Here is a 16,315-nt window from a genome sequence, read left to right on the forward strand (position 1 = left end):
TGGTCCCCATCTCTCTCTTTCTCCAGGCATTGATCCCCATCTCTCTCCCTTTCTCCGGACACTGATCCACATCTGTCTTTCTGCGGACATTGAACCCCACCTCCCACTTTCTCCAGACACTGATCCCCATCTCTCACTTTCTCCAGGCACTGATCCCCATATCTCTCTCTCTCTCTCTCCGGGCACTGATCCCTATCTCCCACTTTCTCTGGGCACTGACCCCATCTCTCTCACTCTGTCTCTCTCTCTCCAAACGCTGAAGCTATCACTCTCTATGAGTGGGCACATCTCTATGACTCTATGACTTTACCCACCACAAAACATGTCCCTGATCTATACAAACCACCAAACAAATATCACCCATACTGTGATTCTTCCGCCTCTTTGAAGATATGTGTTTTACAGGGATACAGGTCGATAGTATCTCTCCTAACCAAAGACTCACCCAAGTCACCAGGATTCACACACAAATTTCAGCTAGCTATTTAATAGATGTTGAACTTCATTAATTAACCCGCTCTCTGGGCAGACATTGGACCCATCGCTCTGACCCTCTCAACACCCAGACACTTGCCCTCACTCCATGACCATCTACAGACAACAGACCTCATTTCCTGATGCTCTCTCTCTCTCACAGGACACTGACCTCATCTCCCCACCAACCCTCTTCTCTCCCCAGCCAGTCTCTCTCTCTCTTTCCCCCCCCCCCCTCCAGACATTGACCTCTCTCTCTCTTGCTTTATCCAGTCAGTGACCCTCTTTCTCTCTCCACATTCTGGGTGCTGATCCCCATCTCTCTCTTTCTCCGGACACTGATTCCCACCTCCCACTTTCTCCGGAAACTGAACCCCATCTCTCTCAGAACTCTGTACACACATGAACCTCTTTTTCTCTATCTCCAGAAACCAACACCACCAAGCACCCCTATCCCTCTGACTGTGGCGCTTTCTGAATCCAATGATCCGGGGGCGGTGGCCTGTGCCCCTCTGCTGCTGATTGGGAGACGCCGAGGCCGAGCCTCCTTAAGAAGCGGCTGTGTGCAGCCGCCGAGCCTCTGGGTGCCGCGGCTTTGTCGGTTCTGATGTGCAGTTTGCAGAGTGCCTTCCTGCGTTGGGCTGTGTTCCTGCTGCCGCCTCCTCAGCGGGACTCGCTGCCGCACGGCGGCTTCATCTTCTGGGATAAGCCTAAACCCCAGGATCCATGGAACGGCCCGGGCCGGGCCCCGCCTCGGGGCGGGCGGAGGGAGGTTCCCGGCAGAATCGGCCCGCCCTCGGCAGCACCATCCGGCCTGGGCCTCGGAGATACGGCTCCCCACCCGCCCTCTGCCGACCTCCGGAGCCTGGGGAACCCCGAGCGGTCGCTGATGGAAGACGCTACACTTTCCCGGCTGCAGGGGCCTGAGCCCCCGGGCTCCCAGCTCTCTCACCCCGGGGATGTGAGTCCTTCCCCCACCGTCCGAATTCAAGTGGCGCCGGCCGAGGAAGAGCTGCTTAGCCCCGAGAAACCGAGTCCCAGCCGCGGGGGAACTTCCCGGTGAGGATAGAGGGGATGGGACGGTGAGATGTTGCGCTGGGAGAGGATGGGGATTGGGGGGGGGGCAGTGAAGATGGAGCCGACTGAGTTAGTCGCTACTACAGAAACCACTCCGTCTTATCTCACACCCCCGCCTTTATCTTGCAAATTTTCTCCTTTTCAGGTCTTCATCCAATTCTCTACTGAAAGCCAAAAATGAATCTGTACAAGGCGGTCCATTCTCGATCTTGGCCTATTGCTATGTTTGGTTTTTTTAAAAAAACTGTTCCGCTGATTCTGCCAGCTCTCTGGCAAATGGATTGAAAGTGGATGAAAAGGTGTGGGCTTAAATGGAAAAGGTGGAATAGATAGTTCAAAACGAAAGGACAGTGAGAGAAATATCGCTTTTGATATGAGGACAAGCTAAAAGATACAATTTGATCAAACAGGAGCGAAACATTTAAAGAATTGAGCGCGATCTTCGACACATTGCGGTCTGGATCCAGAAACCGCTGTTGCGCACAAACCTTGAAGGACCGCACAGTGGCAAGAAATGATGTAGGGAACGTGGGTTGAGAATGTTCTTCATAGAAACAAAGTATAGGGAAGAAATTGAGCGAGTTGCAACCGCAAATTCACCTTCAAGGCGAGAACATGGTAACTACTACAGAGACGGTTTCAAAATGATCAGGTCTAGAAATTAAATATACCAGGAGAAAATTCAGTGATAAAAGGTAATTGGTAATAAAGAAGTCGAGAATTGAGGTGGAAATGATTTCGCACTCAAATAGGAAGTGCATTCAGTCCTCTAGTAAGTGTGCATTATGTAAGTACTTTTTAAAAAAAACTTGTGCAACAACGTAGTAAAGGCTGCATAGTTTGAGTTCTTTGCCTTTCCTATAGGATAGGCGGACCAGCACCTAAAAAAAATAGGACCGTGCGCCCAGGCTCTTCCGCACCAATATATCTGCAACTGTCTGTACGCTAATGAGTTGGAGAGAGGAAACAAATGTTTAGTAGCCCGACTTGCAGATGAGACAAATGTAGGTAGAAAGGCAAGTTGAGAGGGATACAAACAATTTGAGATATTAAGAAGTTGAGTAAATGGGCAAAAAGTTGGTAAATGGAATACAAACGTCGGAAAATGTGAAGTTACCTTTAGACGAACAATATAACAGAACATTATTTAAGAGACAAGCTTCAGGAAGCTGAGCTAGCGCCCAAGTGAAGCAGGTAATCGGAAAGGCCAATTGAATGTTGGCCCTTATTTCAAAGGGTTGGAGTGGGACATCTTGCTACAAATGTACGAGGTCAAATCACATGACACCAGGTTATAGTCCATAAGACCATAAGAAATAGGAGTGGAAGTAAGGCCATTCGGCCCATCGAGTCCACTCCGCCATTCAATCATGGCTGATGGACATATCAACGCCACTTACCTGCACTCTCCCCATAATCCCTTAATTCCTTGCGAGATTAAGAATTTATCAATCTCTGTCCAACAGGTTTACTTGAAATCAAAGCTTTTGGAGCACTGTTCCTTAGGTGAAATTTACATAATTGCAATGTGATCCGTAGCCTTTCCAGGATCATCTCTGCAGACACTTTGTCTGTTAATATGTATGATTATCTTGGAGATCCCCTCCACCTGATGAAGGGGCTATGTTATGAAAGCTTGTGGTTTCAAATAAACCTGTTCAACTAAAACTTGGTGTCATGTGACTTCTGACTTGTCCAACATAACATCTCCACATCATGGCCACAGCTGTATGCTGATGAGACCAATGTGGAGTACTGTGAGCAATTTTGGTCTCCTTTTAAGAGACTTTCATTGGAGGCTATTCAGAGAAGATTCACCAGAATCATTGCTGGTATGGACAAATTGTCCTGTGAGCAAAGATCAAATAGGTTGGGATTGTAGTCACTGGAGTTTGAAGAATGACAAGTGATATCAATGAAACACAGGATTCTTCAGGGGCTTGACAGGGTAAATGCTGAGAGAATGTTTTCCATAATGTCTTGAGACCAAAGGGCCATGGCCTTAGAATGACACCAAATTAAGACCGATGAGGTATTTAAGTGTTAGGAATCTTTTGGAACACCTTGTCAGGGAGCTGTAGGGGCAAAGTCCTTTGTATATTTAAGGGTGACATAAGTTCTTGATCAGTAGGGTAGTGGGGAAAAGGCAGGAAATTGGAAGAGGAGTGTTGGATCAGCCATAGGCAGGCTGAACAGCCTACTCCTGCTCGTTATTACGGTCTTTAAAAGTCAACATGGTGGCATGTGATATTACAGTAATAAGCAATGGGCCAGATTTAGTTAGCAAATACTTAGAATATTTCACTATATGCTCACTTCAACTGGATTGGAGAAAGACTTAAGTTAGGTAGCTAAACCTTTTGATGGGTAAAATTACTGCTCATTTGTATTCAGAACTGTTTTGGCATAACCAGAGTTCTATTTGACAAAAGCTGCAGCAGTTGATCTCTTGAAGAGGTGTAGGCCAATATAAAACCAAAAAACATACAAATAACTCTTGGCAATTGGAAAAGCAGCAAAAATGCAAAGGATGAACAAATGATAACTGGTGCAACAAATAGTATTAAACTTTTGCTAATAGTACAAAATCCACACCTTTTATAACGAATTTAAATAAGAGGATGGTCAGGTGAAATGTGACCACCTAAAATTTGTAACTTTGGTAGTTAATGAAAATGAGGAATTCTGTATTTATAGTAAGGATGTCAATATGCTACATATCCGAATTTGTCCCCGAATGCTGACAGCTTGGAAGTGATGGTTGGTTGTCTTTGAAGCATCTCTAAATCACAGTTTAAGTATAAAGTTGAATATTTAAGTGAAATAATTTGTTTTTAACTTAAAACAAATCCAAAGAACTACAAATATTGGAAATCAAACAAACAAATTGATGGGAAAACCAGGTCTGGCAGCATATGTGGTGAGAAAACACTATTATGACCCAAGACATTAATTCTGCTTTCTATCCACAGATTCTGTCAGACTGGAATTTACCCAACAATTTTTCATTTGTATTTGTTTAACTCTGGTAAATTTATGTTCCATTGTTGAGTATATTGCAGACTTAAACTCAATTTTTTTTGGATTGGGAGTTGAGGTTTGGGAAACAGGCAGCAAAGCAGAGTTGAGATAGAAGTAGCCATGATCATATTGAAGTCACAGACTCAAAGGGCCAAATGGCCTACTATTTATTTTCTCGTGTGCTTCTCCAAGTGCCTCATTCAGTGGAGCAGAGGATGAACTGGACAGTGACTGGAGATCGCCTGAACCTGAGTTAATACAAAAACTAATTGCTCAGATTGAATATTACCTTTCCGATGAGAACCTGGAGAAAGATGCATTTCTTCTGAAACATGTGAGAAGAAATAAAATGGGATATGTCAGTGTTAAACTACTGACATCCTTCAAAAAGGTATGTTTCAATATTGGAGAATGGCGGAGGTAAAATAGAAAAAATTGTTTGTGATCAAAGTAGCGGTTTATTTTTGGTGATACATACTGAACTGCAGTCCTTAGACTGAAATGGAATCTGTACACCGTTCAAATGTAACTACTTGAATTAGGTTTTCAAGAGTCCAGCTCTCCGCTCAGGATGAATAATGTTGCATGCTATGTCACATCACCTCCACCATACAGGGAAAAAATTCTTTAATCTCATCAAGTCTGTGCTGGTTAAAGACAAACACCTAACAATTCTAATCCCTCATATGAATTAAGCTTTTGGATTGCATTAAATTTTTGAATTTTCTTATTCTTGATTAAATCATTAACTCTGCCTAAAATGAGTGGGTGCTGGTGAATTTGTGTTCATGAAATGTCTTTCACAACTCTCTACAAATCAATGGGAAATGGTGGTCAGTGGTAATGTTATTAGGCAAGTAATTTAGACTAATGCTCCAGAAACGTTAGTTCAAATGTCACCAATGAGGTGGGGGGATTGAATTCAGTTAACCCGGAAAATAAAGTTAGCCTTAAATGCCAAACTTATTTGAATTGCATTCACCCAACGATTGCTTCCATTCAAAAAGACCATAAGACGTGGAGCAGAAATTAGGCCATTCAACCCATAGTCTGCTCAGCCATTCAGTCATGGCTGATAAGTTTCTCAACCCCATTCTCCTGTTTTCACCCTGTAACCATCATCTCCTTGACAATCAAGAACCTATCTATCTCAATCTTAAATATACTCAATGACCTGGTCTCCACAGTCGTCTTTGACAATGAATTCCACAGATTCACCATTCTCTGGCTGAAGTTCCTCCTTATCTCTGTTCTAAAAGGTGTTTCCTTACTCAAAGGCTGTGTCCTTGTCTCTCCTACCAATGGAAACTGTCTACAATATTCAGTATGTTCCAATTTGAACCCCTTCCCAACTCCATCGAATATAAATCCACAGTCCTCAAACATTGTTCAGGTTAAGCTTCTCATTCCTGGGCCATTCCAGTGAACCTCCTCTGAACGTGCGCCAGGGCCAGTATATCCTTCCTGAGATATGGGGCCCAAAACTGCACACAATACTCCAAATTTGGTCTGAGCAGAGCCTTATACAGCCTCAAAAGCTTTTATATTCAAGTCTTCAAAATAAATGTCGGCATTGCATTTGCCTTCCCTAACTACTGACTCAATCTGCAAGTTTAGCTTGAGAGAATCCTGGACTAAACTCAAGTCTCTTTGAACTTTAGACTTCTGAATTTTCTCCCCATATAGAAAATAGTCCATGCCTCTATTCTTCTTACCAAAGTGCATGACCTCAGACTTCCCCATGTTGTACTCCATCTGCCACTTTGCTCATTCTCCTAACCTGCCCAAATGCTTCTGCAGTCTCCCCACCTCAATGTTACCTGTCCCTCTACCTATCTTTACATCATCTGCAAACTTGGCTAGAATGCACTCAGTTCCTTCATCCCGACCGTTAACGTATAAAGTGAAAGGTGTGGTCCCATCACAACCTTGTGGAACACCACTTGTCACCAGCTGACATCCTGAGAAAGACCCTTTTTATCCCTACCCTTTTCTTTCTGCCAGACAGCCAAGCTTTTAAGCATGCTAGCACCTCGTCAGAGGCCTTCTTGAAATCCAGATAGATAATATCCATTGGCTCCCCTTGGTCTAACCTACTTGTCCTCAAAGAATTCTGGCAGATTTCAGGCATGACCTCCCCTTGATGATACTATGCTGACTTTGCCCTATTTTGCCATACACATCCAAGTATTCCGAAATCTCATCCTTCACAATGGATTCCAGGATTTACCCATGACTAGGGTTAGGCTAATTGGTCTGTAATTCTGACTTTTGCCTTACTGTCTTTTTAAACAAGGGCCTCATGTTAGTGATTTTTCCAGTCCTTTGGGACTGTTCATGATTCTAGTGATTACTGAAAGGTCAGCACTAACACCTCCCCTACCTTTTCAGCTACCTCCCTTAGAATTCTAAGAGTGTAGTCCACTTGGTCCAGGTGATTTCTCCATCTTTCGGGCATTTAGTTTTTTGAGCACCTTCTTGGTAATGGTCAACATACTCAGCTCTGCCCCCCTCACACTCTTGAAGTTTTGGGATATTACTCATGTCTTCTACTGTGAAGACTGGCACAGTTAAAACTCTAACTTCAAAAAGTAGTATTCTAAACACACAAACTATGAAGTCAATAAGTGCAACACTCCGCTCATTGAAAATATGCAGTAACATTTTACATGGCGTTTAGGGGGCAGAACAGTATCTTGATTGCCATCTCCTACAAATATTCCTATTGAATTTCTTCAGCACTTTATCTGATTTTATCTTGATCATCCCTATACCAATTAAAAGTGGAAACATTTCAAATTCTCACATGAATGACTTAATTAGTTGTAATCCTTTTATAAATTCAAAGAATATTAATTGGTTCACAATGTCTTTATCCTTTCATTAGCCAGCATTTGTCACCCATCCCTAATTCCTCAAGGTGGCAAAATGCTACCTTGAATTACTACTGTCTGTCTAGTGTAAGTACATCCATAAAGCTAGAGGGAAATCCAGGATTTTGACTCAGCAACTAAAGGAATATTAACAGTTATAGTTCCAAGACTGCATGGTGTGGGGCTTCCTGGGGAACTTGCAGGTGGTGGTACTGCCACACCTGTTCTATCCTCCTAAGTGGTAGAAGTTGTGGTGGTTTGTATTGTACACAGTGAGCAGTTACAGCTATTGGATGTGATCCTTAATTAGGAATATTTTAGTTACACTTCCGACAGTTTTTGGAGCTTTGATTTTGTAAATGATTCTCCAGTCCTGATGGAATTTGCGTAACATTACAAATTGACCTTCCAAATGCGTGTCAAATGTAATCTGATTCCAATGTTCATCTGCTAGTGCACACCAGATTATTTAAACTGAAATAATTTTTCATCATTCCCTAATCCTCCAGTTACCATTTATTCCTACTTGCTCATTCATAACACTTCAATCTCATTAGGTATCCAAATATTTCCTGCTCTGAATACCAGCTTCCCCAGTGCCTATGGCCTCGACAGCCATCCTAAACTGATCTAGAGATGTACCCAATATCCAAGCTGACCCTTCAGAATCAGTAAATTTTGGGTTCCACTACAGAAATGAAACATTATGACTTCAAAAATTAAAGGTGTAAAGAAGTTGAGGGTATCTTCAGGTTGTGAAAAGTGCAATATAAATAATTATGCTGTTGCAAAGCCTTGATGAATTGGACAGGTCCTCCAATGGTGCAGGTGCCATAACATGCTTTGCAGTTGAAAGCCTAAGGTTACAAATATGTTAACTTTTTTGGAAATGAAATTTTCTAATGTAGAAATATAGGAGACAATTCACATTCTATGTTGACTGTTCAAGAATAGGAACAGAAATGTTCCAAAAGGATAGTACAGCACTGGACCTTTTTCTACAATAGAATAAAAAGGGAGTGAATTTAATTTGGCATTAAAGGGCCCTGAGACCACAGCTGCAGTTCTGAGTACTTTTTATTCTCTCAGGAGACCTGGTTATCACTTGCTGACCAGTAATTATTGCCTGTCCTAAGTTGCCCTTGAAGGCTGCCTCCTTGAACTGTTGCAGTCCACCTGGATCACATCTTCAGACACACTTGGAAGTGAGTGTTGTGTAGATGACCAGAAAGTTACCTGGACTCCAAGGGTTACACCAAGAAACTTATAAATTCAAAATATAATGGGTGCTAGAGACTTAAAATATAAACTGCAAATGCTGGATAAACTCCGGTCTGGCAGTATTTGTGGAAAGAGAAACAGAATGAATGTTCCAAATGATATGGCTCTTCAGACTTTCTGAAGCTATCAAATTCTTAACTGTCTCTCGGCAGCTGCTGCCATACCTTCTGAGTTTAACCAGCAGTTTGTTTATATTTGAGATCTCCAGCCTTTTGTTATTGATGTTAAAGTTGCTAGAAATTACAAAATGAAGGTGTATTGAGAAAGCTGTTTTCACTGCTCAGGAAGTCTAGGATGAGGATGTAGTCTCAAAATAATGGGCCCTTCGTGAATGAAATTAGACAACACTTTTACAATCAGTGGAATAATGGAACATTCTTCTTGAAACTGCATATTAATGCTAGGTCAATTTTTAATTCTAAATCTGAGATGGAATTTGCAGTTAACTTTTCCACCCACCTTTAATACTTATCTCCAGACACTATCCTAATGCTAAATGAGTGAAATTCTTAATGAGTACTTTGCATTGGTATTCACCGAGAGGGAAAGGAGTGGTGTTGAGGTTGGGGATAGATGTTTGATTACTCGAGGTCAAGTTGGCATTACAAGGGAGGAAGTGTTGGGTATTCTAAAAGGCATTAAGGTGGACAAATACCCAGGTCCAGGTGGGATCTATCCCAGGTTACTGAGGGAGGTGAGAAGAATAGTTGGGACTTGAAAACTGTCCACATTAGAGGAAGAAGTACTGGATGGCTTGAAACGCATAAAAGTACATAAGTCCCCAGGACCTGATCAGGTGTACCCTAGAACTCTGGGAAGCTACAGAAGTGATAGCTCGGCCTCCTTACTGAGAAATTTGTATCATCGATAGTCACAGGTGAGGTGCCGGAAGACTGGAGGTTGGCTAACGTGGTGCCACTGTTTAAGAAAGGTGGTAAAGACAAGTCAGGGAACTATAGACCAGTGAGCCTGATGTCAATGGTGGGCAAGTTATTGGATGGAATCCTGAGGGACAGGATTTACACGTATTTGGAAAGGAAAGGACTGATTAGGGATAGTCAATATGGCTTTGCGTGGGAAATCATGTCTCTCAAACTTGATTTGAGTTTTTTGAAGAAGTAACAAAGAGGATTGATAAGGGCAGAGCAGTAGAAGTGATCTATAAGGACTTCAGTAAGGCATTCAACAAGATTCACCATGGGAGATTGGTTAGCAAGGTTAGATCTCACTGAATACAGAGAACTCTCCATTTGGATACAGAACTGGCTCAAAGGTAGAAGACAGAGGGGTGTGTGGAGGGTTGCTTTTCAGACTGGAGGCCTGTGACCAGTGGAGTGCTAAAAGGGTCGGTGCTGGATCCACTACTTTTCTTCATTTTATATAAATGATTTGGATGTGAGCATAAGAGGTATAGTTAGTAAGTTTGCAGATGACACCAAAATTGGAGGTGTAGTGAACAGCGAAGAAGGTTACCTCCGATCACAACAGGATCTTGATCAGATCAGCCAATGGGCTGAGAAGTAGCAGATGGAGTTTGATTGAGATAAATGTGAGGTGATGCATTTTGGGAAAGCAAATCTTAGCAGGACTTCTACACCTTAATGGTAAGGTCCTAGGGAGTATTGCTGAACAAAGAGACCTTGGAGTCGCAGGTAGATAGGATAGTGAAGGAGAAGTCTGGTATGCTTTTCTGTATTGGTCAAGGGTATTGAGTACAGGAGAGAGATAAGAGACCCGGGGGCAACTTTTTCATGCAGAGGGTGGTACGTGTATGTAATGAGCTGCTAGAGTAAGTGGTGGAGGCTGGTACAATTGCAACATTTAAGGCATCTAGATGAGTTTATGAATAGGAAGGGTTTGGAGAGATATGGGTCAGGTACTGGCAGGTGGGACTAGATTGGGTTAGGATATCTGGTTGGACCAAAGAGTCTGTTTCCGTGCTGTACATCTGACTCTAACTGTAGCAGTGATAATCAAGGTAATTATAGACCAGTGAACCTGATGTCAGTGGTAGGAAAGCTGGAGAAGATATTGAGGGATAGAATGTATTCCCATTTGGAAGAAAATGGGCTTATCAGTGATAGGCAACATGGTTTTGTGCAGGGAAGGTTATGTCTTACCAACTTAATGGATTTCTTTTGCGGAAGTGACAAAGTTGATTGAGGGACGGGTTGTAGATGTGTGGACTTCAGTACAGCATTAGATAAGGCTCCCATGTTAGACTGACGAAGTCGCACGTGGTCCAGAGTGTACTAGCTAGATGGATAAAACTGGCTGGGCAGGAGGAGTCAGTATTGAAAAATTATAGGCTGATAATCTCTAAATTCTTGGAAGCGTAGGGTTAGATTAGAACAAGTCAGCATGGATTTAGTAAGGGGAGCTTGTGCCTGACACACTTGTTAGAATTCTTTGAACAGAAAACTAGTTTAGACCAGGGAAAACTAATGGATGTTATCTATCTGACTTCCAAAAGGCCTTTAAGGTGCCTCATGGGAGGCTACTGAGTAAGGTGAACGCCCATGGTATTCGAGGTGAGCTACTGGCATGGATTGAATATTGGCTATTTGGCAGAAGACAGTTAGATAAAAGGTTCTTTTTTGGAATGGCAACCAGTGACAAGTGTTGTCCCACAGGGTTCAGTGTTGGGGCTACAGCTGTTCACTTTTATATAAAAATGATCTGGATGAAAGGACTAGGGGCATTCTAAGTGGACAGGCAGGTGGTACTGAGGAGGTGGGGAGGCTGCAGAAAGATTTTGACAGTTTGTGTGGTCCAGGAAATTCAATGTGACAAATGCAAGGTTTTGCACTTCGGGGGTGGGGTGGGAAGAATATAGGCGTGGGCTATTTTCTAAATGGTGAGAAAATTCATAAAGCCAAAGTACAAAGGGATCTGGGAGTGCTCCTCCAGGACACTCTAAAGGTTAACTTGCAGGTTAAGTGATTAAGTAAATGTAATGCTGTCATTTATCTCAAGAGGGTTGGTATATAAAGGCAGCAATGTGCTTCTGATACTTAAATTTCTTGTCAGGCCCCATTTAGAATACTGTGTCCAATTTTGGGCAACACACCTTCAGGAAGGATAGACTGGTACTGGAGCGTGTCCAGTGGAAATTCACATGGATGATCCCTGGGAGTGTATTCATTTGTGTTTAGAAGGTTGAGGGGAGATCTATTAGAAACGTACAAGATGATGATGTATTGCTTAGAAAGGGTGGATGCTGGGAAGTTTTGTTAGGTGCAGAGACTGTGCCTCACAGGCACAGCCTTAGAATTACAGGGGGTCAATTTAGAAAGGAAATGAGACGTTTCTTCAGCCTGCGATAGGGTTAGAGTGGTAGGCCTGTGGAATTCATTGCCACAGAGCACAGTGGAGGCCAGGTCGTTAAATGTCTTCAAGGCTGAGATTGATAAATTCTTGTTCTCTCAAAGAATTAAGGGCTATGGGGACAGTACAGGTAAGTGGAGTTGAAATACCATCAGCCATGATTAAATGGCAGAGTGGACTCAATGGGCTGAATGGCCTGCCTTCCAATCCTATGTCTTATGGTCTAAGGGAGTTTCTGAAAATGGAGACCTATGACCAGTGGTGGTCCACAGGCATCCATGCTGGGACCAATGTTTGTGATATGTAAGTGATCTGCAGGAAGGTATAGGAGATCTGATTAGCAAGTTTGCAGATGGTACTAAGATTGTTGGAGCAGCAGATTATGAAGCAGACTGTCAGAATACAGCAGAATATAGATTGGAGTGTTGGATGGAGAAATGGCAGATGGAATTCAATCCGCACAAATGCGAGGTGATGCATTTTGGAAGATCCAATTAAAGAGCAAACTAGACATAAATAAGGTCCTGGAGAAAATTGATGTACAGAGATCTGTGTTCAGGTCCATTATTCCCTAAAGTTGACAATGCAGGTCAATAGTGGTCAAGAAGGCATACGGCATGCTTTCCTTCAACAGATGTGGTATTAAGTACAAGAGTTGGCAGGTCATCTTAGTTGTATAAGACTTTGATTTGGCCACATTTGGAATACTGTGTACAGTTCTGGTTGCCACATTAACAAAAGGATGTGGATGCTTTGCAGAGGGTGCATAGGAGGTTCACGAGGATGTTTCCTAGTATGGAAGGTGTGAGCTAGGAAGAGACGTTGAGTAGGTTAAGATTATTTTCATTAAAAAGACTGAGGTTCAGGGGGGACCTGATTGAGATCTACAAAATCATGAGTAGGATAGACAGGGTGAATAGCAAGAAACTTTCCCCCAGACTGGGGGACTCCATTACTATGGGTCATGAGTTCAAATTGAGGGGGGGGAAAGGTTTAGGAAAGATAAGCATGGAAAGTTCTTTACACAGAGGGTGGTAAGTGCCTGGACCACATTACCAGTGGTAATGTTAGAGGTGGGTACGATAGCATCATTTAAAATGTATCTAGACAGATACATGAATGGGCAGAGGGATACAGACCCATCAAAAATAGGCAAGATTTAGATAGACTATCTGGATCAGCACAGGCTTAGAGGGCCAAAGTTCCTGTGCTGTAATTTTTTTCTAGTTAAACTACAGTATTGATATAGGTTTCTCTATCCTTGTAAAGCTGCAATTCTAGCTGCAGTGGAATCAGTAAATGATATAGTAAATTGTAGCCTTTCCACATCTCACTAAACTTTCACCGTTTTGTAGGTGAAGCATCTCACTCGTGATTGGCAAACCACTGCTTTTGCTTTGAAGCACTCAGAGCTACTAGAACTAAATGAAGAAGGAAGAAAGGTAAGAAGGAAGACTGCTGTTCCAGTGTTTCCTAGTGAAAACCTTCCCAGTCGAATGCTGTTGATACATGATTTACACATGTGTCCGGAATTTCAATTCTTAAACCAAAATCATGAATCTGAACATGGAGGATCGCAAGAGAAGGTAATGGAGTATATATTAAAAGTATTTGGCTCGTTTGGTACGATTTCTTCTGTTCGAGTTCTAAAGCCTGGAAAGGAGCTTCCTGCAGATGTGAAAAGATTAAGTAATCGGTATTCCCAGCTGGGAGTGAAAGAGTGTGTAATTATAGAGTTTGAAGATGTTGAATCTGCAATCAAAGCACATGAAACACTTGGAAAAACTGAGGGCATGAAAGTGGTGCTGATAGGAATGAAACCACCAAAGAAGAAAGTTGTCAGAGAGAAAACCAAAGAACCTGAAGATGTTGACAAGAATGGGTCAAAAAGCAAATCCACCAATAAGCGTGTTGAGGAGCTGCAGTACATGGGTGAAGAGTCCTCTGCATATAGCTCATCTGAAGCTGAAAGCAACCCTGCATCACCCATGCTAAGCCGTAAGCTTAAACCTAATAATCAGCTGAGCCCTAACTTCTATCAAAATCATCTAAGCCCCAATGTGTCACCTCGATCTAGCCCATGGAATAGTCCACGTTCGAGTCCTTCAATACAGCGTAAAAACACAATTCCCTGTAAATCTACACTTGCTGTCGATGCAAAACTCAATGTTGTAACTTCAGAAGTTACAAGTAAGTGGACTGACTATTCATCCGACAGTAGTAATACACCATCAGGCAGTCCTTGGGTACAGAGACGAAAGCAAGCACACGCATTATCACATGAGAACAGTCCTGTCGACAGCCCTATGCTTACCCGAAAAATGCATAATGCAGGTGGACTACCACGAGGAGTAATGCGTTTACCCAGAGGGCCAGATGGTACAAAAGGATTCCAAACTCATGCTGAAAGGAATAAGCCACTTGTAATCTGATGTGCTATTTTGCTTCTGTTCCCTAAAATGTACACCTTTCTATCCTTTAGAATAACTTGAGATATGTACACTATTATTGAAAATGTTATACCAAAAGTAATGGGATCAAAATGAATTTCCTAAAATTTGTACTTTTGCAGTGGTGAACTGCAGTTGTATTATGTGCCAGTATTTTGGAAAGTATTCTAACTTTTTGTTTGAACTTTTGTTCTGCAAGACAAGTGGAAGCTTTCTAATTCAAGATGAAACAAGAGTGGAGGAAGTATTACCTTGCAACACAAATTAAAGGAGCCACAAAAAATGTTGGCTAACTTGACATGAGAAAGTCAGCTTCTGGCTGGTTAATAGCTTTAAAACCTGAGCTGTACTTTGAATAAATAAATACAAAGCTTTTGCCTTGTGGTGTGTTGGTAGTCACATTTAGACAAAGGCTGTGTTACTGTTACAAATAAATGCAGATTAAGCAATTTATTTTGTTTATACATTTAATTTGTGAAAAGTCAATTTTCCCCTCATCCCCTACCAGTGCTCTGACCTTCGTTTGAATTCCATGCTACTGTTTCTCACTACTTTTAAGCCAAGTGGCTCTACCTGAGTTTGATAGCAGCAGCCACTATTTACTTGTGCTTGTAAACATTAGCAGAAACTAGAGCTTGTACCTGAAATCACATCTACATATAACGTAGATTTTGTAAATTAGGAATTAAAACTTGAACAAGGAAGATAAGAGCAGAGTTGTGAAAATTGGGCTGAATCCAAGTGAAGTATCTTTTTCTTGCTGTTGTGGTTCTGTTCGCCGAGCTGGAAGTTTTTGTTGCAAACGTTTTGTCCCCTGGCTAGGCGACATCATCAGTGCTTGGGAGCCTCCTGCGAAGTGCTTCTTTGATGTTTCCTCCGGTGTTTATAGTGGTCTGCCCCTGCCAAAGAAGCACTTCGCAGGAGGCTCCCAAGCACTGATGATGTCACCTAGCCAGGGGACGAAACGTTCGCAACAAAAACTTCCAGCTCGGCGAACAGAACCACAACACCGAGCACCCGAGCTACAACTCTTCTCCCAAACCTTGAACACTTTTTCTTGCTTGTCAAGTAGGAACAAGGGTTGATAGCATGAAATATTTTTCTATATAGGAAAAAAAAACATTGAAAAACTACATAATTTAATGGAATTAAGATCTTTAGCAGTGATCCAATTGGGAAAACTGTCAAAGGCACAACTGACTACATGGGTATACACCTACCCTGATTACTACACCTTTCTTTGGAATTGGCACTAACTGCATTGCCTACAAATTACTAACCACCATACTGACTCAAATGTTTCAGAATTGTATATTCAAAAGTGTTTAATAATGCTCTTCAAATGATAGTGGTAAGTAAGCTGTAATACAGGAGCCTCTTAGCTGAATATCAATTATCTGACTTTATCTAAAGACCATCTTAAGGTCTTGCAAAAACATTACATCGTGTATTGTGTATTCTGATGACCTGTACTTAAAGAACACGTGAAAGTGCTGGTGCTGGCAAAAACCAAGCACCAAGATCAGTGTCTAGAATTTTTTTTTAGATAGGGGTTAGTTACACAGCCCCTTGCAAAAGTAAGTGCTTTACAGGGTATTCCCATCACTTTACTGAAAAAAAAATGGATGAGGATGAAAATGTAAATGCATGCACAGGTGAGTTGCATATCAACTTTCTCTGTTCTTAAGTTCTCAGATTGTCAGCCTGTAAAAATTTAACACCTTTTTAAAAAATATATAAATGCTAAGAAAATACTTTCTATCATAAGTGTTCACAGAAACTGACAAATGCTCATGTGATTGCAGAAGCTGG

General features: G+C 42.0%; 1 protein-coding gene across 1 annotated transcript; it reads left to right on the plus strand.

Annotated features, from left to right (window-relative positions):
• Positions 1-1,007: 1,007 nt before the first annotated feature.
• Positions 1,008-14,952, plus strand: larp6a (La ribonucleoprotein 6, translational regulator a). The gene is made up of 3 exons (XM_043680306.1): positions 1,008-1,533; positions 4,765-4,963; positions 13,409-14,952. Exons 1-3 carry the CDS (start codon positions 1,082-1,084, stop codon positions 14,483-14,485), a joined length of 1,728 nt encoding a protein of 575 aa, XP_043536241.1. The 5' UTR covers positions 1,008-1,081; the 3' UTR covers positions 14,486-14,952.
• Positions 14,953-16,315: the final 1,363 nt, after the last annotated feature.

Source organism: Chiloscyllium plagiosum, chromosome 40 (genome assembly GCF_004010195.1).
Source record: "Chiloscyllium plagiosum isolate BGI_BamShark_2017 chromosome 40, ASM401019v2, whole genome shotgun sequence".
NCBI lineage: Eukaryota > Metazoa > Chordata > Chondrichthyes > Orectolobiformes > Hemiscylliidae > Chiloscyllium > Chiloscyllium plagiosum.

What these genes read in the sequence shown, in the direction of transcription:
- larp6a (XM_043680306.1), top strand. Translation starts at nt 1,082, where the DNA reads ATGTGCAGTTTGCAGAGTGCCTTCCTGCGTTGGGCTGTGTTCCTGCTG. An exon ending in AGCCGCGGGGGAACTTCCCG is followed by an intron (nt 1,534 to 4,764) that starts GTGAGGATAGAG and finishes TGCTTCTCCAAG; the next exon opens with TGCCTCATTCAGTGGAGCAG. An exon ending in TACTGACATCCTTCAAAAAG is followed by an intron (nt 4,964 to 13,408) that starts GTATGTTTCAAT and finishes ACCGTTTTGTAG; the next exon opens with GTGAAGCATCTCACTCGTGA.